A 22,288-nucleotide genomic window follows, 5' to 3' on the forward strand; every position below is an offset into this window, starting at 1 on the left:
CTCCCCCGTTCGCCCCCTGGGTACGTCCTGGGGTCCTTGGAGGACCCGATGGGACACGGCCCTGGGGGGGCGGACGGGAGAAAGACCATAGTTAGGTGGGACACTCACACACACACACACACACACACACACACACACACACACACACACACACACACACACACACACGAGACACGAGGGGCACCTCTCTATCCTCCTCCTGTTTGCACTGGGGGGAAAGAAGCGTGGATGAGAGGTGGACCACTGGAGGCGAAAGTCCCCACTGGATACGGGGTGCAACACTGGACATAGACACGGGAATGTAGAGGGTGGCACACTGGGGAGGAAGCACACCTGGGGGGGGCAGATGATGTACCTGGAGGAGGGGGGTGCCACGCCCTGGGGAGGATACGTTCCTGTGTGAAATGAAAGACCTTAGGGGGTGAGGGGGGTGCGTGTTGGACTGGGGGGAAAGAGGTGTCACCCTGGGGGAGATAAAAGTCCTTTGGGCTAGGTACTGTACTGGGGGAGAGAGAGAAGTGGGTAAACATATTGCTTCCATCTTTCACTGTAATCCAACCCATCTGTACCAATTGTGTAGTTGCTCGTTTCTGGGTTGTTTGGTAACTTGATAAACCAGGTTTTAGTTTTAGGTGAGTGAGGAACGAGTACTGAAGGTGAGTTTTATCTAAACCTAAAAACAGTTGGTTTAAAGTTAGGACATCCGTAAGAGGTTTTATGTAGTCAGGAAATGATATATGATGCTTTATATGTTCTTTTCCTTTTTCAGAACAATGTCAGTATTCATTACTTCACAGGTGATTAAAGTTTTCGGTCTTCATTTACAGATGGGTGTTTTCGTTAACTGGAAAGTAATTTAGAAATCAAACTATATTGATTAATCCATGAAACACTGAGAAGTTCCAGACTTAAACGACATTTAGAATTGTGTTATCTAATGAGTATAGAAAACAGAAGAGGATCCAGCAGGCCATTGAGGGTATAAAGGAACCTCGGGTTCTCCTGGGTGTTGTTTATGTGTGCCTTGCGTCAGCTGTTGGTTCTGGTACCATTGTGTCCCACAGGACCAGGGTGGTTCCAGGTGTCATAACCCACCAGGCAGGTCACCTGGAAGGTATATGGAAACCCTTCCAGCGGTATTAATCCCTGGAGCATGAGAGACGATCCAGTATTTATCAACTGGAAGCAATTTTAGTGTAGCTTATCTTCTTGTGTGCCGCCGAAGGCCTACAGAACCGGGACAAGTACAAGAGGCTGGATCTTTGTCCTCGAAATGATTGTTTTTTTTTTCAGGAGGAAGATTATGAGGTTTTGCTGAAGTATTTATGAGGTAGATAAGATATATATTAGGGTTAAGGAGAACTGTAAACCAAGTGTTGGTAGGTGTGAGGTTTCATATGTCCAATGATGAGGTTTTTGCCAAAGAACGTAGTGATATGATGCGTTCCAGTAGACTTTAGGCTTCTAGATGGGGAAATGGTCACTTCCTGAGAGCGCCCGTCCGTCCACTTTAGGTTGCTCTGGGCTTTATCCCTCCCAACAAAAGAGAGAGGAGGGGCAGGGAAAAAAACGCTCCCCATCTACCCCTACGCCCAAACCCTGCCTCATTTCCCCATGTCGTCTACCCTCAGCCTGGGCGTTTGTGGCAAACCTCCTGTCGCCTGTCATGAGGGGCGTGGGTTATGGTCTGAGGAAGGTGTCCATGAATTCTGGATTGGTTGTTATAACTTGACGCTGAGGACCTTTTCTTGGTTGGTCGATAGGCCCGAACCACCAAAACAACCAATGAAGATCGTTTGTCAGAAATTCGTGTGTTCTAAGTCGTCCATGTCGCCTCCGTTGGATGACTAGTTCACGAATGTGCCTTTTGGGCAGTTCCACAGGTGTTTTGATTGTCTCTTTTCATCAGCCACTGGAAAGAAACGCCTCTCTTCCTTTTCGGGGGGGGGGTCATCCCTGGTCGACACTCCAACGACGAACACCGTGACTCAGGACCTGAAACATGTCCTAAAAACTTGGTAGTGTTGTGCCAGCTTCCCTTCTTCGGTTCCCCTTACTAAAGCTACTGACGTGAGACCCCCTCCGTCGTCCCGGTCGGCTGCAGTAGACGTCGTCGAAGAGAGCGATGAACTGGACTTCCTCCTCCTCCTCCTCCTCTCCCTCCCTGGCTCCTATAACTCGCCTGTGCCTCTGGTGCCTGAGAGCGGAAGCTGTCGGTTGTCGATTGGTTCCAAGAGTTTTACGCAGGGTTTTTAAGGCGACCAGAATCCAGGAGTCGATCTGGAAAAGGAGATTTGGGAATCTGCCTTCCAACCTGTAGGGACAGCACTCGAAATTTCTTCGGTGTGTGAAGTGCTCACGTTTGGAATCATGATGATGATGTTCTTACGTTCCATTTTTGCTTTTCCTCTTAAGGAATCGTAGTCCACTTTTCAAGGAGGAAAATGCGCATAATGCAATGCCTTTTTTTTGGCTTCCCCTTTGCAGGAAGTCGCTGGAGACGCACTCTTGGGATTAGATCAAGACGTGTTTACCCATCATATACTCCCTCATTATTATATGATAATGAAGGTTCTTGGCAAGGTTAGAATCTCGGGCGTTAAAAGCCCAGTCGAGGTTATAAAGGTGTGAAGTTATTTGGGATAACCTCCTCCCATCGTAGTTGGTCAAGAGAGAGACAGTGGGATATAGACTGAGGCGAGATCTTCAATTTTGCAGAGGCGTTCCTCTGTGTCTCCTCAGCGAAGCATTTTTCAGTGCTCCAGGCCTTGTCAGTGGCTGGGTACACAGTGCCAGGATTTCAAGGGAACCGCTGGAAACTCGTCATATTCCTGGCATATTTCTCTCCCACTCTCCCCTCCCGTGTGATTCGCCACCACACCACCTCCTCTCCCAATGGGTCGTTGCCCCTCCCTCACCCCGTATGCTTCGGTAGCGAAGTCATGTCCCTTTTTTTCTGGTGTTCTGTATGGTGTTGAGGAGCACGGAGCTCCACGCTTGCTTGATGGGGTTACCCGTCCAGAGATGGAAAGCGTCGGTAGATGGTGGACGAAGCCGTTCGTGCGTGAGTTACGAAAGTTGTCACGTTCGTTCGCTCTATCATTCGTCTTCATTGAACAGCTTGTGTGTTGATAGAAATGAAACTGTGCATGTGATTACTATATAATCAGGTAGACACTCATTAGCTGTTAGTTATACGATAATCAGTAGATAGCTAATTTCCCATTTTTTTTTGTAACCTGTTATTATCTTATAACTTTCTTATCCCCTGCTATTAAGAGAAACCTCACCAACAGCTAACAGAACTTGGATGTTGTTACCAGAGAGAGAGAGAGAGCCAGCCGTTCCCCAGCGAGGCAAAGCCATGTAAACTCCCCTTATGAGGGAGATTCCGGAGGGCAGTCAAAAAGTTTCACAAACAAGGTTTAGGGTAGAAAAGTCAGACAGACAATTCTTACTCGTATTTTCTCGACACAATCCTCCTCTGACCTCATTGCTACTTGCTCTGTTGGTCGGTCTGTAGCCTTGTCATGGCCAGGCGTATGGAAGTGTCATCAGACGCGGGTTTACGTAGCCTTGCGTAAGTTCTGTCGTCCTGAACTCAGCGCACGCGTAAGCGGGACAATCAATTGATTAAGCTTCGAAAGAGGTGTGATGCTTGAGGTCAGGTCACTCGAGGTCAGGTCGGATCGGGGCAGTAAAGAGCAGAGTCCTTTTGATCGACGCCATAGGTACCAGCAGGAGCTCGTGTGATAACGCGTCTTGTGGGACTTTGGGTCGTGAAATGAGGACATACTTTTGGTCAGTACTTCCCACAGAGGCGCCGACATGGCGCTGCTGAAATTGTTGTGGGCCAGGACGGCATACCAGTCATCTGAAATGGTTAGGTTAGCTACGACGATGGGTCAGGAAGCAGGGAATCTCTTTTCCACGTCTCAGAGAATCGAGGCGAGGGAAGGAGGGAGAGAGGAGCATGTGGGATGTCTTCGAGGGATGGGAATGTTCTGGTGCTTCCATTCCATGGATTCCAGCTGGGAATTCGGGGTCTCCTTGATTTGATCCAGTGCCTCGCTTTCCAGTAACCAGACGCAAGGGAGGGCTGAGTGGATTGGTTCTCTATACAGTTCAGTCAGCGCGCGACCCGACGCCCCATCTTACCGAACGCGAAGACGGTACTCAAATACTGTCACGTGGAACCCAAACTGCGTGTGATAATTTCCGTCGATTATGATTGACTGATCCGGGCATAATGAGGTTGTTCACGCTTGACCTCATTAGAGGCATCAGGAGGCCGTCCTGACCAGAGGTCGCCCTTATGACCCTCACGGACCCGCCCTTCAAGTCCACAGCCCCGATGGTTGTTGTGGCATACGAAGAAGCGACGCCGGCGCCCAACACGGAGAGGATTGTGGGACACAGACGAGTATATGGCTCTCCGAACCCCTCCCCTGAGAGTTTGTCGCTTTCCATGATTTTCTCCGACGCCAAACTTCATTCCCTCAGTCTACAGCTGGAAATCTATCTCCATCTGTTATATCTTAAAAGATTTACCTTCGCGGTGCACGAAAGACGAGACGACCCTGCCCGTGACCCGGTGTTTGCGGAACTTCTCGACTGCCCATCGTAACGCCAGGGAAAACCTGATCTAGATTGCCACTTGGGTCAACCTGCCTTTTGGGTACCATCAAACAGACCAACAGGCAGTTAGTAGATAAGGGCGAGTGAACAGGCAAATTAGTAGAGGTTCAGGATGAATGGTTATCACCAGACAGGGGCGTGAGGCAGAGATAGGAGGAGACATTAGGTAGGCAGGGGCTTCAGCGGGCTCATCATAGCAGGGGTGTGTTACAGTGGCGCCCGTCCTACAACCATTCCACTTCGAGGAAGACTTGCAGGCGGGCGACCGTGCTGGGGCAGCCTGCATCGTGAACAAGGGCGACCCACCCATCACCTTCACGTGGGAGAAGGACGGCCGCCCCATCCAGGAGGTGGGGGACGTCTCCGTGTCCAGCATGGGCCACTTCTCCAGCGCCATCATGATCAACACCCTCACCGCCGCCCACACCGGCCACTACACCTGCCGCGCCTCCAACCACTGGGCTGAAGCCACCCACTCGGCCGCCCTCGCCGTTAATGGTACGCCCACACGGCCGCCCACGCCCCCACACCAACCACAACGGGCGCCACCAACAACAAACGAGAATAGAGATATATATATGTATATAAACATGTACTTCTTCTCTCTACTTTTTTCCAGAGCATATTTGATGTCCCTGAGCCGTGCCCCTGTAAACCCAGATGTGGTCACCTCCCCCAACTTACCGCGGCTGTTTACTCTCTGTGAGCCGTTCTGCTGACGACCCAGCCTCCCCAGCCTCCCGCTGCCAGACTTCATTTGTCTCTCTTGCTAAATTGCTTCCACTATCATCATGCCTGGCTCGCCAGTGGGCTCTTTGTGTGCGCCTCCTCCTCCTCCTCCTCCCTCCCATTGTATCTTCCTCCTGTAGGTGGACCTGCTGCCTGTACCATCCCCCACGACCCTGTACCAGCCTTTTGTATTTCACGATTGTTGCTGTATCCTTCGATGTGCGTGCGTGCGTGTGCGCGTGAGTGAATGCGCGTGTGTGTGTGTGTTTCAGTGCCACCGCGGCTGGCGCCCCTGAACTTCCCGGTGGAGACCCGCGCGGGGATGCAGGTGAGGGCCACCTGCCTGGTGCAGGAGGGCGACCAGCCCCTGACACACGCCTGGCAGAAGGACGGCCACCCGCTCGACCCCGGCCTGGACGTCCGCACCTCCCAGCTGGACGCCTTCACCTCCATCCTGGTCATCGACCGAGCCACCGCCGCCCACTCCGGCAACTACACCTGTGCCGCCACCAACGCCGCCCGCACCTCAACCACCAACGCCCTCTTGACCGTCAGCGGTAGGCCGCCCACGGTCTCGCACACGCCCCCCCTCCGCTTTATTGGCATGACTCTCAGACAAAGCTATAATACAGGAGGGATAGACTCTAGGGAGGGCCGAGGTCAGTAAAGGGGGGGTCAATGATGACATAGCTCTCCACGACATGTTGACGGCGACACACACGCTCTCCTCACTAGACCAGACTCGACCACACAGCACGGGGGAGGCCAGGAGATTAGGTCGAGCCCCCCCCCCCCCCCTCTCTCTCTCTCTCTCTCTCTCTCTCTCTCTCTCCCTCAAGCTGCCGGTAACTGTCGAGGTCTATTGGTCACAGGGCAGCAGCGAGGGGGGCGCGTGTCGCACGTACGATTGCGACGCACTCCTGGTCTGGCCTTCGTCCTGACACCACGCCCTTCCCCCGACGCCCTCCCCCACCAGTAGTGACCCAAACCGACGACGATGACGACGACGGACGCCCACAGACGCGGCGTCGTAGCTGACGAGGCTGACATCGGGGAGATGGTTTCTTCCACATTGAACTGACCGAGCTTGAGATGTAGTTTTGATGATGACGACTGTTCAGTGACTGGCCCCATTATACCTAACCAGGCATCTAGGGGTGTAGAAACCATCTCCCTCGGACCTCCCCCCAAAGGGCTTTACCCACAGACGTTATGTTAGGAGGTGGGCGTCGTGAGGCAGACTGCTGACGGTGTGGTTCCTGTGTGCGACATCTTCTCTGATGCTTTCTCTTTGGACACAGAACCTCCCAAACCAACACCACACAGCCCGCCCACAGATGACGTGGCACTTCATGTTTCACTGTTCTTTTTTTCCTTTTTTTTTGGTGTGTGTCTTCCTCAACCACCATCCACTAGCTTCCATAACATTTGTTGATCATGATAGCCTGAGGAAAAAAGAGGTGGTTTTTTGTGTGTGTGTGTATAGTCAATAACATTTTTATGTCGCCCCTTTTTACACAATAGTCCACCAGCATTATTTTTGTTTTGGAATAGATGTTTTGTCAGACCACAAGACGTGTTGAGAGCGCTTGTTTGCTCGAGAATGAACAACAGTTAAACGCAGAGTAATGCGACAGAAGGTTGTCTCAAATTATGCTCTTAACCATTCAACACTAACAACCATTATGCAAGAATATAGTTAATATAGTTCATTTGATTTTGCAAGTTAGCCATTCTGCAGTCTCAACATGACAGTAGTTAGATATATTGCAGGACACAGCTGTTTAATGTGTACCCTAACCTCCCTGCGCCCTCCCTGGGCCATCTCCCTCCCCTCACAGTGCCTCCCGCCTGGGTGGTGGAGCCAGCTAGTGCCAGCGTAGCCCTGGGCGGCACCGTGGCACTCCACTGCCTGGCCAAGGGCTTCCCCAACCCGACGGTCGCCTGGCGCAAGGAGACAGGTCAGTAACCATGCGACATTATGTACTGTTTTCTGTCTGTCTGACCCACCCCATCTCCTCCTCGAGTCTTTTACACTTTCTATACCCGATTGATTCGCGTTTCTTGACCTGCCTGCCAGTCCTTCTGGCCTTCCCCCTCACCCCGCCCCCCACACACAACCTTTTTCTCCCTTAAACCCTCCTCTCTTCCTTATATATATATATATATATATATATATATATATATATATATATATATATATATATATATATATATATATATATATATATATATATATATATATATATATCAGCTTCCTCTCTTCCTCCTCCCCCACGTCCCCACACTTGGCCAAGTCCCCACACACGTCCAAGTCCCCACACATGTCCACGTCCCCACACATGTCCACGTCCCCACACATGTCCACGTCCCCACACACGTCCACGTCCCCACACATGTCCACGTCCCCACACATGGCCACGTTCCCACACACGTCCACGTCCCCACACATGGCCACGTCCCCACACATGGCCGCCACTGTGGAACTTATGGGCAGAATTACGTGCTGTGGGTTGGCCAGGCTCGTCACAGCTCTGGGCCCGGCCAATATCGGAACCCCTATTCATCCACCGGCCAAAGAAAGGATTAAGAGCCGGCCGCTACGCCGGAGATCGAACCCCAGCCCCGTGGATTAGACGTCAACACTACGAACCAACACGCAACCGAAGCCCAAAGTGTTTTGGGGGGAACGTCTCCCCTCAGTCGTGGGCAGCAGCACTAAGGCGTGTGGGAGGGGAGAGGACACAAGAGAGAGAGAGAGAGAGAGAGAGAGAGAGAGAGAGAGAGAGAGAGAGAGAGAGAGAGACACGTGTCACTGAATGAAGCAGCGAAGCTTGAATGAAGCAGCGAAGCTGAATGAAGCAGCGAAGCTTGAATGAAACAGCGAAGCCTGAATGAAGCAGCGAAGCCGAATGAAACAACGAAGCTTGAATGAAGCAGCAAGCTGAATGAAGCAGCGAAGCCGAATGAAGCAGCGGAGCTTGAATGAAACAGCGAAGCCGAATGAAGCAGCGAAGCCGAACGAAACGACCCTTCCCGCAGGTTAGGAGGGGATCTGGTCGGCTTCCTTGCGTCCACCGGAGCCAGCAGGGAGGAAGATGACGGGATCCGAACTTTACCGTCGGGGGAGAGGTGTTGCTGATCCTAGCTTTGTGTGAGGCCTCCTCCCTACACCCGCCCCACTACACCCACTACACCCACTACACCCTCCCTCCCTAATCTCAAGCCCCACTCTCAAACTTATGGTATACCCAAAGGATCGTACCGACGTGCACAGGGGATCGTACTGTGGTGTTCAAGGATCGTACCGACGTGCACAGGGGATCGTACTGTGGTGTTCAAGGGTCGTACCGACGTGCACAGGGGATCGTAATGTGGTGTTCAAGGGTCGTACCGTCGTGCACAGGGGTCCGTATTGTGGTGGTCAAGGGTCGTACCGTCGTGCTCAAGGGTCGTACCGTCGTGCTCAACTAGTTAATCAATATTATCTAAGGTTAAGCCCTCAGATCCGGCGTTCGAAAGAAGACGACCCACAGAGTCATTACCGTTTTCGGCCGTTTAAGATAACGCAGATAACGGCCAGAGATAACACCCTCATATAAACGCCGCCTTACCCCATTTAAGATAACGCAGATAACGGCCAGAGATAACACCCTCATATAAACGCCACCTCAACCCGTTTAAGATAACGCAGATAACGGCCAGAGATAACACCCTCATATAAACGCCTCCTTACCCCGTTTAAGATAACGCAGATAACAGCCAGAGATAACACCCTCATATAAACGCCACCTTACCCCGTTTAAGATAACGCAGATAACGGCCAGAAATAACGCCACAGTACCCCGTTTTTTTTTAAACTATATATTTCCTCCTCGTGCATTCTGGCCTCGTCTTCACTTACGAAGATCGAAACACTAAACTAAAAACGCTAACCTGGTTTATTATTATTAGTTTTTTCGTTGTGGTTGTACCAGCCTTGTGTAGATTTGATAGGATGTGGACTTACAACCTGGGTTTATGGTCCCCAACAGCATGTAGACTCCTCTCTCTCTCTCTCTCTCTCTCTCTCTCTCTCTCTCTCTCTGTATATATATATATATATATATATATATATATATATATATATATATATATATATATATATATATATATATGTATATATATTTAATTATATTTTCTTATTTTGCTTTGTCGCTGTCTCCCGCGTTAGCGAGGTAGCGCAAGGAAACAGACGAAAGAATGGCCCAACCCACCCACATACACATGTATATACATACACGTCCACACACGCAAATATACATACCTATACATCTCAATGTACACATATATATACACACACAGACATATACATATATACACATGTACAAAATTCATACTGTCTGCCTTTATTCATTCCCATCTCCACCTCGCCACACATGAAATAACAACCCCCTCCCCCCTCATGTGTGCGAGGTAGCGCTAGGAAAAGACAACAAAGGCCCCATTCGTTCACACTCAGTCTCTAGCTGTCATGTAATAATGCACCGAAACCACAGCCCCCTTTCCACATCCAGGCCCCACAGAACTTTCCACGGTTTACCCCAGACACTTCACATGCCCTAGTTCAATCCATTGACAGCACGTCGACCCCGGTATACCACATCGTTCCAAATCACTCTACTCCTTGCACGCCTTTCACCCTCCTGCATGTTCAGGCCCCGATCACTCAAAATCTTTTTCACTCCATCTTTCCACCTCCAATTTGGTCTCCCACTTCTCCTCGTTCCCTCCACCTCTGACACATATATCCTCTTGGTCAATCTTTCCTCACTCATTCTCTCCATGTGACCAAACCATTTCAAAACACCCTCTTCTGCTCTCTCAACCACACTCTTTTTAGTTCCACACATCTCTCTTACCCTTTCATTAGTTACTCGATCAAACCACCTCACACCACATATTGTCCTCAAACATCTCATTTCCAGCACATCCATCCTCCTGCGCTCGACCCTATCCATAGCCCACGCCTCGCAACCATACAACATTGTTGGAACCACTATTCACATTGTTGGAACCACTATTCCTTCAAATATACCCATTTTTGCTTTCCGAGATAATGTTCCCGAATTCCAAACATTCTTCAAGGCTCCCAGGATTTTCGCCCCCTCCCCCACGATATGATTCACTTCCGCTTCCATGGTTCCATCCGCTGCCAGATCCATTCCCAGATATCTAAAACACTTTACTTCCTCCAGTTTTTCTCCATTCAAACTTACCTCCCAATTGACTTGACCCTCAACCCTACTGTACCTAATAACCTTAATCTTATTCACATTTACTCTTAATTTTCTTCTTTCACACACTTTACCAAACTCAGTCACCAGCTTCTGCAGTTTCTCACATGAATCAGCCACCAGCGCTGTATCATCAGCGAACAACAACTGACTCACTTCCCAAGCTCTCTCATCCACAACAGACTGCATACTTGCCCCTTTTTCCAAAACCCTTGCATTCACCTCCCTAACAACCCCATCCATAAACAAATTAAACAACCATGGAGACATCACACACCCCTGCCGCAAACCTACATTCACTGAGAACCAATCACTTTCCTCTCTTCCTACACGTACACATGCCTTACATCCTCGATAAAAGCTTTTCATTGCTTCTAGCAACTTGCCTCCCACACCATATATTCTTAACACCTTCCACAGAACATCTCTATCAACTCTATCATATGCATTCTCCAGATCCATAAATGCTACATACAAATCCATTTGCTTTTCTAAGTATTTCTCACATACATTCTTCAAAGCAAACACCTGATCCACACATCCTCTACCACTTCTGAAACCACACTGCTCTTCCCTAGTCTGATGCTCTGTACATGCCTCACCCTCTCAATCAATACCCTCCCATATAATATACCAGGAATACTCAACAAACTTATACCTCTGTAATTTGAGCACTCACTCTTATCTCCTTTGCCTTTGTACAATGGCACTATGCAAGCATTCCGCCAATCCTCAGGCACCTCACCATGAATCATACATACATTAAATAACCTCACCAACCAGTCAACAATACAGTCACCCCCTTTTTTAATAAATTCCACTGCAATACCATCCAAACCTGCTGCCTTGCCGGCTTTCATCTTCCGCAAAGCTTTTACTCCCTCCTCTCTGTTTACCAAATCATTTTCCCTAACCCTCTCACTTTGCACACCACCTCGACCCAAAACACCCTATATCTGCCACTCTATCATCAAACACATTTAACAAACCTTCAAAATACTCACTCCATCTCCTTCTCACATCTCCACTACTTGTTATCACCTCCCCATTAGCCCCTTCACTGAAGTTCCCATTTGCTCCCTTGTCTTACGCACTTTATTTACCTCCTTCCAAAACATCTTTTTGATTCTCCCTAAAATTTAATGATACTCTCTCACCCCAACTCTCATTTGCCCTCTTTTTCACCTCTTGCACCTTTCTCTTGACCTCCTGCCTCTTTCTTTTATACATCTCCCACTCATTTGCATGATTTCCCTGCAAAAAACGTCCAAATGCCTCTCTCTTCTCTTTCGCTAATAATCTTACTTCATCGCACCACTCACTACCCTTTCTAATCAACCCACCTATATATCCATCTCTCTCTCTCTCTCTCTCTCTCTCTCTCTCTCTCTCTCTCTCTCTCTCTCTCTCTCTCTCTCTCTCTCTCAGGACGTATCCAAGCATCACTTTTGAGAGCGGTGGCCGTAAAGGCCACGTGCCGTCTTTCAATTAGTGTAATTGACCCCTTAATGACGTGATTATCACGTTACTTCCTCTGTGGATGACCACATTATCGGGAGCCGCTAACGTTTGTCTGGCTCCCCCACACCCCCACACCCACACCCACAACCCCCTCCCCTCCCTCACTCCTCCCTCATTCCCCCTCCTCCTCCCCACCCAACCACATAATTGCATTATAATCGTTTGAGCAAAGCTAGTCCCCCCCCCCACACTGTTTGTGAGGGTACGACCCCTTGGGCAGGACGGTACGACGGTACGACCACTTGAACATGGCGATACGACCCCTTGAGCACGACGGTACGGCCCTTGAGCACGATGGTATGACCCTTGAGCACGGCTGTACGACCCTTGAACACGACGGTACGACCCTTGAGCACGACGGTACGGCCCTTGAGCACGATGGTACGACCCTTAAGCACGGCGGTACGACCCTGGGACACGACGGTATGACCCTTGAGCACGACGGTACGACCCTTAGACACGACGGTACGACCCTGGGACACGATGGCCTGGCCTTTAGCCATCGCACACCCTAAGGGTCGTACCGCGCGGGGGGCCGCCGCTCGGCGGTCGTACTGTCGTCGTGGCCGGAGGGGGGGTCGTACCGTAACATTCACAAGGTTAATGACCTGGAATAACCAAAGAGGTGGGTAGGGAGGGGAGAGGAGCCGACATATTGGTACACTCCCCTCCCTCTCCCCTCCCCTTCCCCTCTCCTCTCCCCTCTCCAGTGCTTTGCAGGTTGGACGATTTTCATTGGTAATTAAATGGGGAGGGGGGGGGGGGGAAGGGGCACATTGGCCCGCACACCCCCCCCCCCCCTCCCTATACTGGGCCAAAATAGTGCCATAAACCAGAGGTTTCCACCTGATTCTCGCCATTAAACCACCATTTGTCCTGTGGGGGGGGGGGGGGAAGGTAGGGGTAGGGGGGTGTTGACGGCTGCTGTGGGGGGGGAGAGGGAGGAAGGGCTGACACAACAATGGCTTTACCCTAACGAGGGTTGTGGTAGGGGGGGGGGGAGGGGGGGTGGGGGTTGTTGGTGGCGAACACTTCCTTATGGGGGGAGGGGGGAGAGGGGAGGGGGGGATGGGGGAGGGATGGGAGAGCTGAAAAGGCCAAGGGGGAGGGGAAGGCAAGGCGGGGCGGGGAGCGGGTTAGGTTGGGTTGGGGGAGAGAACGAAATTTGTCCCGAGAATTATCCTCAGTGTGGTTCATTGAGTTAACGAGGCAGACACGAGCTCTCTCTCTCTCTCTCTCTCTCTCTCTCTCTCTCTCTCTCTCTCTCTCTCTCTCTCTCTCTCTCTCTGAAAGCGATTGTACTGCATCTCTTTCAGGGAGGGTTCTCTCTCTCTCTCTCTCTCTCCTCTCTCTCTCTCTCTCTCTCTCTGAAAGCGATTGTACTGCATCTCTTTCAAGGAGGGGTCTCTCTCTCTCTCTCTCTCTCTCTCTCTCTCTCTCTCTCTCTCTCTCTCTCTCTCTCTCTCTCTCTGAAAGCGATTGTACTGCATCTCTTTCAGGGAGGGTTCTCTCTCTCTCTCTCTCTCTCTCTCTCTCTCTCTCTCTCTCTCTCTCTCTCTCTCTCTCTCTCTCTCCTGTCTGTCAATTAGAACGATTCCCCGGGTGTTTGCAGTTATATTTGTCCCTGATATATATATATATATATATATATATATATATATATATATATATATATATATATATATATATATATCCATGGAAAGTTTTGTGGGGTCTGGATGTGGAAAGGGAGCTGTGGTTTCGGTGCATTACACATGACAGCTAGAGACTGAGTGTGAACGAATGTGGCCTTTGTTGTCTTTTCCTAGCGCTACCTCGCGCACATGCGGGGAGTGGGGGTTGCCATTTCATGTGTGGCGGGGTGGCGACGGAATGGATGAAGGCAGCAAGTGTGGATGTGTACATGTGTATATATGTATATATGTCTGCGTAAGTATATGTATGTATACTTTCAAATGTATAGGTATGTATATGTGCGTGTGTGGGCGTTTATGTATATACATGTGTATGTGGGTTAGTTGGGCCATTCTTTCGTCTGTTTCCTTGCGCTACCTCGCTAACGCGAGAGACAGCGACTAAGTATGATATATATATATATATATATATATATATATATATATATATATATATATATATATATATATATATATATATATAGTACTTTTTGATTAGGTTTCCATCAAAGGAACATATGAATATATTTCTCATTGAGATTAGTGTCGAGCAGCCATCCCGGGTTTGAAATTTCAAATGTTAGGAAACCGTTATAACCGTTAAAACCGTTGTAAACGTTCGTAACGGCTGAGCCGACGTCCGTGCTAAAAGGGCGTGATTATTCCCTCCCTCTGTGTGTGTGTGTGTGTGTGTGTGTGTGTGTGTGTGTGTGAGGAGGTGAAGTAGTTATGGGTAATTACCCAGGAGGGTTCCCCACGCTTGTGGCGATGCTTAACCTCTTCGTTAAATTGGCTGGTAATTAGAACTCAATATTTTTTGCTGGTTATATAATGATCAAATATTGTTCGGTTTCTTACCGGGAATATTGCACGGGGGTTTATGGAAAATTACCCCCTGAATCTCCTCCTCCTCCTCCTCCTCCTCCTCCTCTTCTTCATCCTCTTCATCCTCTTCCTCCTCCTCCTCCTCCTCCTACTACTACTACTACTACTACTACTACTACTACTACTCTTCCTCCTCCTCTTCATCCTCCTCCTCCTCCTCTCCATCTCATCCTCTTTCTTCTTCTTTTTCCATCTCTTCCTCATCCTTCTCCTCTCAATTCTCCACCTCTTCCTCCTTCTCCTTCTTCTTCTTCTTGTTCTTCTTCTTCTTCTTCTTCTTCTTCTTCTTTTTCTTCTTCTTCTTCTTCTTCTTCTTCTTCTTCTTCTTCTTCTTCTTCTTCTTCTTCTTCTTCATCTTTTTCCTCTTCTTTCTCTTCTTCTTCTTCTTCATCATCATCATCATCTTCTTCTTCTTCTTCTTCTTCTTCTTCTTCTTCTTCTTCTTCTTCTTCTTCTTCTTCTTCTTCTTCCTCCTCCTCCTCCTCCTCCTCTTCTGCTTCCTCCTACAACCCCTTCCCCTTCAGTCAACAAGAGAGATACAACAGAAGGCTCCCGGACACACATGACGGAGGGGAGGCCCCTGGTAGGGGAGGCCCATGGTCCACATCACAGGTTCTTGAAGCGCGTTTGTGATCGCCAGACTCGTATCTATTTCTGCAGGTCTGTTACCCATCTAGAACCCCCAACCACCTATTTCTGCTGGTCTGTTATCCATTTAGAACCCCAAACACTTATTTCTGAAGGTCTGTTACCCATCTAGAACCTCCAACTATCTATTTCTATTTGTTTCTTACCTCGAAGACCTGACTGTCTATTTCTTCCTGTTATCTTGTAATCCCTGTTTGGCAAGCTCCTAACCCCTCTCTGGCTATCTCTACCTGTTATCTTCTAACCCCTCTCTGGCTATCTCTACCTGTTATCTTCTAACCCCTCTCTGGCTATCTCTACCTGTTATCTCCTAACCCCTCTCTGGCTATCTCTACCTGTTATCTCCTAACCCCTCTCTGGCTATCTCTACCTGTTATCTTCTAACCCCTCTCTGGCTATCTCTACCTGTTATCTCCTAACCCCTCTCTGGCTATCTCTACCTGTTATCTTCTAACCCCTCTCTGGCTATCTCTACCTGTTATCTTCTAACCCCTCTCTGGCTATCTCTACCTGTTATCTTCTAACCCCTCTCTGGCTATCTCTACCTGTTATCTCCTAACCCCTCTCTGGCTACCTCTACCTGTTATCTTCTAACCCCTCTCTGGCTATCTCTACCTGTTATCTTCTAACCCCTCTCTGGCTATCTCTACTTCTTATCTTCTAACCACTCTCTGGCTATCTCTGCCTGTTATCTTCTAACCCCTCTCTGGCTATCTCTACCTGTTATCTTCTAACCCCTCTTTGGCTATCTTTCCCTGTTATCTTCTAAGCCCTCTCTGGCTATCTTTCCCTGTTATCTTCTAACCCCTCTCTGGCTATCTTTACTTGTTATCTCCTAACCCCTCTCTGACTATCTCTACCTGTTATCCCCTAACCCCTCTCTGGCTATCTCTACCTGTTATCTCCTAACCCCTCTCTGGCTCTCTCTACCTGTTATCTTCTAACCCCTCTCTAGCTATCTTTACCTGTTATCTTCTAACCCCTCTCTGGCTTTCTTTACCTGTTATCTTCTAACCCCTCTCTAGCTATCTCTACCTGTTATCTTTAAGGCTCTGTCTGACTCCTTCATATGTTACGGTCCAATGTCAACAATTTTCTCGTTGTTGCTGCTGCCTTCAGTCAGTCAGGCCATTGTAATCAGTGTTGTTCCGTAAAAAACGACCGTAAGTACTTTTAAGTTCAGTCAGCCAATAAATGAACATAATTATCAGATATCTCTCACATAATTACACAGTTGATATGCCGTTAATGATCACTGAAGCTTTAAGACTAATTTACTTTAATCAGATGTTAATTGCTCATCAATATATTCTCGAACTTTTTGCTTTGAAGTTAATGAGCAAGTGACTAATAACAAAAAAAAGAATGATCTACAGTAGGCGACCGGGGCTTGGTGGAGAGCGTGCTCCAACCCCTGGTGGTCGGTGATTAAAGGTGAGGTTATGTTTACGTAAAGAAGATTAGAGATAAGATAAGCTTGGGGCTGAGAGGTATAGATGGAGGGTTAAAGGAAGCTTCATAAGGGCCTGTCCTCGTAATGCCTAAGTCTACTGATATAAACCACGTAAAGAAGATTAGAGATAGGATAAACGTGGAGTGGGAGGTAGGTGGGGGGAGGGAAAGATAACGGTGTGTCCTCGTATAGTTGAGTGTATTCGTCTAAACCATGGGAAGGGACGGCCTGACACGCGTGCGGTGAATTCAGGTCTTCGGTGCGGGGGACGCACGCTGACAGCTCACGAGAGCAGTAGCCCACAGCTCACGAGAGCAGTAGCCCACAGCTCACGAGAGCAGTAGCCCACATGATACCTGCAAGAGAGAAAAACAACAATACAGCGAATGGGAGGTGGATGTTCGAGTAGTGATGATGATACGAGGAGGTGGATGTTCGAGTAGTGATAATGATACGAGGAGGTGGATGTTCGAGTAGTGATGATAATACGAGGAGATGGATGTTCGAGTAGTGATGATGATACGAGGAGGTGGATGCTCGAGTAGTGATGATGATACGAGGAGGTGGATGCTCGAGTAGTGATGATGATACGGGGAGGTGGAAGTTCGAGTAGTGATGATGATACGAGGAGGTGGATGTTCGAGTAGTGATGATAATACGAGGAGAGTCAGGGTGGAAGAGTTTTAATACCCACTCACGCTAAGAAAGGCTAAGAAAGCCTTGGAAGCAGCGTCATTCCAGATGTGCGGACAGTGCAGTAACTATGGAATCCCTGTTCACGCGTGAAGTAACTTTGGCATCTGGACAACACCCAAAGCCTTTTTAAGGCAGCGTAGGTTATGATGTTGACTATACTGTCCAGGACAGAGGGTAGGATATGGCTATGCCCAACATGTTCATTGTATACCAGGACTTAGTTTATGAAATATTGTATCCGTTGTATGATAAAGTTGTGAGATTTATGGGGATTAAGCTTTTTTTTTTATCTATATATGTACAGTTAACCGCGGGACTAGGGCCACCTGTCTCATTATTGATGAACTGGTCATCTAGAGTCCTCGTGGTGTGGTTTTTTGAGATGAGAATGTCCAGTGTATTGTCTGCGTGTAATGTACTTGTTTGTATTGTACAGGGGAGGGGTTCGACTCTCATAAGGCACACACACCCACCTCCCTTCCCCTCCATCACTTGAATTTTCTCCTCTACCAGAAAACTTTTTCATCATCTCTACACTGTCCACACTCACAGTATCGTTGCTCAATGTATCTCAATCATCCACCACTCTTATGTTATAAAAGCTCTTCTTTATACCTTTCCCAAGTTTCCTGCTTGATATCATGTTATGTTCCCCCTTGGTGTATGTTTGAACCTTTCGAAGTGCTCCTCCGATGACAGCATCGAATTGGCTCGAAAATGTGATGACGTTGATCTAATCACTTATCGAGCAACCCCTAAGGAAGGATGAACGGATGGATTGCCTGTGGGCTATCTACCACGTCCAGGAAATCGAACTCATTTAGGCTCAACCCCGGGCGGGCCCGCGCTGACTCATGCGTGTGTCTGTGTGTAATTCAACTCCGTTTCATCCGTGTATATAACACTCCCGCCCACAGACACCGACCCAAAGCTCGCTAACAACCTTCATGTATATGAGCAGAGACGGCGGGTGGGTCAAGGGATACTTTTTAACCCACCCGCCAGCTGCCTACCTACTCGCCTAACGTGGAAAGGGAGGTGGGCGCGCGAGGCCCGTGGGGTGGTGAGTAGGACGAGGTGGGGTGGATGCGGCAGGAGGAGGAGGAGGGGTGTGGGTTGCGACAGACTTTTGGTTCGGTTTGTGTAATGTTCTGGTGTATGTCGAGCGTGATGAAGCAGTCTCGTTACCGCGGCTGATGAAGCCTCGCCCAGGCTGCTCGGTGTGACGGGTCTAATTTACATCCAGGACGCAGTTTTGTGTTTGAATTTGAATTAGACGAAGCTCACGTGGCCTTACGGTGTTTGGGTAATTTCTCCGTCGTGTGCCGTTCGGTATTTGTTGGTTGGATTACCCGGCTGAATGACATGTTCAATTTGCCGGTGGAAATTAATCATATATCATCACCTGGGGGAGAGAATGAAGTGGTGAACCATCAGGAGGAACAAAGGCAGGGTCATTAACACAGCAGAATGAACCAGTGAAGCGGTTCACTCTTGCGGGATCGAAAATGAAGAAGATTCATTGAGGAATGGATCAGTAAAGGGTCGAACTTAGGAGATGAATCGATCCTGTATTCGAATCCTGGTGATGAATCATTTAGAGGACCATAAACCCACCGTCGAATCATATAGGCAGTTCGGACACAAGGTGATGAACCAATCAAGGGGATCGACCATAGAATACGGACCAGCACAGGAATCGAACCCTGTCGCAGCGAATCAGTGTAGAGATTCTCAAACCCAAGCTCTCAATCTTCTCTTAGCGTGAAAGTACGAAGCAAAATAATCGTCAGGTTTAAAGAAATAAAAAGGAAAAACGAGACGTGAAAGATTCGCTGATGCTCAGATACATTGTGTTATCAATGTTTGCAGTTCGGGTGATAGATGCTTCGAATAACGCTCCGGAGCGGACGCGAATCACAGCAGAACACGCTAACTGTGAATGAATGCCCCGGGGAAAGTTTGGGCCTCCGAGTGTGGGCGAACCGATCGACCCAGAGGCTGAGGGATGGCCCAACTGTTGTGTTGGGGAGGACAGAGAGAGAGAGGGGGAAGAGAGAAAAGAGAAGAGTGAGTAAGGATGGAGGATAGAGAGAAACAGACGTAGCGCGACTCAAATTCATATACACATGGAGAAAGGGATAGGTGTTTTAAGGGGAGCTTGCGACAGCAATAAGGTCCTTGTAAGAGTTCGACTCTCTCTTGTCTTGACTTCGAATACATGTCACCATGGGACGCTTCCCTTCCACTCTCTCTCGCTCGTTACGCCCCCACTGGAATCCTCTTCCACAGCAGGAGACAAGATCACAGTGGCTAAGTATACTCTCTTCCCAGATGACTGGTCGACCGTGAACTTCTGTTTCTACCAAGGTTGTTATAAGACTTACCAGGGTTTCCTTTCGTGTGGTTGGAGTTGCACCTCGCCGGCACCTGACCAAGCGATGAATTGACTAGCGTCTTAGTGAACGGTAAAATGAGATCGACATGATCCAATTTCTACCACAGAAAATTGTCGCTTCAAAATTGGTGATTGATTCTGATATATATATATATATCCCTTTTCCCTCTGTACCCCTCCCCATTCTCATACCTCATCCAATGTCACCAATTGTTGACGCTTCAAGGAGCGTCCATGGACGGTAGGAGAGCAAGAGAGAGAGAGAGAGAGAGAGAGAGAGAGAGAGAGAGAGAGAGAGAGAGAGAGAGAGAGAGAGAGGGCCATTTTAAGATGAGATCAGAGATGAAGACACATGACGCGGTTAACACAGGGAAGGAACCCCCTGTCATAAATGGAACAAAATTAATGACATTGTTCCAAGGTTCGTCATTAGCGAAGATAAGGGGGAAAGACTTTAAAAAGTTTTAATTGGCAAGATAGACTCTAGACAAGGGGGAAGTAGTCCAAGCCACGAAGGAACCTTAGGTGAGGGAGGGGAACCTCTGGTTCAGAGGACAATCGGGCGGTGGAAGGCCTTACTTCGCCTCCGTCAGGTAGCGGGCAGAGCGAGCATTGAGATGATGAGGTCATTGTCTGGTAATTATGTTGTCCCTCCCATGACCTGGCGAGAACTGGCGGGACACCAAAGGGTCGTCCCGAGCCTCCAGGTCAGGTCAGGTCATTCAGGTCCCCCAAGGTCTTCCCCTCGTCCCTGGCGTCTTTCCTGCGCCGTCTAACTGCTGCAGGAGTGTCATCCCTCCGCTGGTCCTCCCCCCCCCCGCCCCCATCCCCCACCAGGAGGCCACTGTTGGTGACTCCCCCAGCAGGAGGCCACCACTGACGACCTCCCCCAGCAGGAGGCCACTACTGACGACCTCCCCCAGCAGGAGACCACTACTGACGACCTCCCCCAGCAGGAGACCACCACTGACGTCCTCCCCCAGCAGGAGACCACCACTGACGTCCTCCCCCAGCAGGAGACCACTACTGACGACCTCCCCCAGCAGGAGACCACCACTGACGACCTCCCCCAGCAGGAGACCACCACTGACGACCTCCCCCAGCAGGAGACCACCACTGACGTCCTCCCCCAGCAGGAGACCACTACTGACGACCTCCCCCAGCAGGAGACCACCACTGACGACCATCTTCTGTCTTCCTGGCGGTGCAGCGTCTGGAGAGTTTGTGGGCGTGGCTACGGGCGAGGGGGGCGTGGTCGGCTGGGAGAACGGGACGTTGTCCGTAAGTCGAGCTGAGCGCCGGCATGAGGGGCGCTACCTGTGTGAGGCGGACAATAACGTGGGCGCCGGCCTCTCCAAGGTGGTCACCCTCAGCGTCAACGGTAAGGCCTGTTGTCTCAACGGTAGGCAAGTCCTGTTGCTGCCACAACGGTATAGGTAGGTCCTTTGGCTGCCACAACGGTAGGCAGGTCCTGTTGCTGCCACAACGGTAGGTAGGTAGGTCCTGTTGCTGCCACAACGGTAGGTAGGTAGGTAGGTCCTGTTGTTGCCACAACGGTAGGTAGGTAGGTCCTGTTGCTGCCACAACGGTAGGTAGGTAGGTCCTGTTGTTGCCACAACGGTAGGTAGGTAGGTCCTGTTCCTACCACAACGGTAGGTATTACTGTGGTCCACACTTGGGGACATGTGATTCCGTTTGTGGGTTATGACCCGACCCAACCTTCCTGATAGTATAAGGTAAATACCTTATACTATCACTTATACCATTGCCTGATACTGACACATACCATTGCCTGATACTGACACTTATACCATTGTCTGATACTGACACTTGTATCACTGCCTAATACTGACACTTATACCATTGTCTGATACTGACACTTATACCACTGCCTGATACTGACACTTGTACCATTGCCTGATACTGACACTTATACCACTGCCTGATACTGACACTTATACCCCAGCCTGATACTGACACTTGTACCATTGCCTGATACTGACACTTATACCCCAGCCTGATACTGACACTTGCACCATTGCCTGATACTGACACTTGTACCATTGCCTGATACTGACACTTGTACCATTGCCTGATACTGACACTTGTACCATTGCCTGATACTGACACTTATACCACTGCCTGATACTGACACTTATACCCCAGCCTGATACTGACACTTATACCCCAGCCTTATACTGACACTTGTACCATTGCCTGATACTGACACTTGTACCATTGCCTGATACTGACACTTGTACCATTGCCTGATACTGACACTTATACCACTGCCTGATACTGACACTTATACCCCAGCCTGATACTGACACTTATACCCCAGCCTGATACTGACACTTGTACCATTGCCTGA

At 49.2% G+C, this 22,288-nt stretch overlaps 1 protein-coding gene across 1 annotated transcript in view; it reads left to right on the top strand.

The window, feature by feature from the left end:
• The window catches only part of LOC139748212 (cell adhesion molecule Dscam2-like), a 356,883-nt gene that overhangs the window by 294,195 nt on the left and 40,400 nt on the right, over window positions 1-22,288 (top strand). The window contains exons 13-15 of the mRNA XM_071661036.1: window positions 5,640-5,924; window positions 7,209-7,328; window positions 21,128-21,298. Of these exons, the coding sequence (XP_071517137.1) occupies window positions 5,640-5,924; window positions 7,209-7,328; window positions 21,128-21,298 (576 nt within the window). The remainder of the gene's footprint in view (window positions 1-5,639; window positions 5,925-7,208; window positions 7,329-21,127; window positions 21,299-22,288) is intronic.

This window comes from Panulirus ornatus, chromosome 73, assembly GCF_036320965.1.
Source record: "Panulirus ornatus isolate Po-2019 chromosome 73, ASM3632096v1, whole genome shotgun sequence".
In the NCBI taxonomy this organism is placed as follows: domain Eukaryota; kingdom Metazoa; phylum Arthropoda; class Malacostraca; order Decapoda; family Palinuridae; genus Panulirus; species Panulirus ornatus.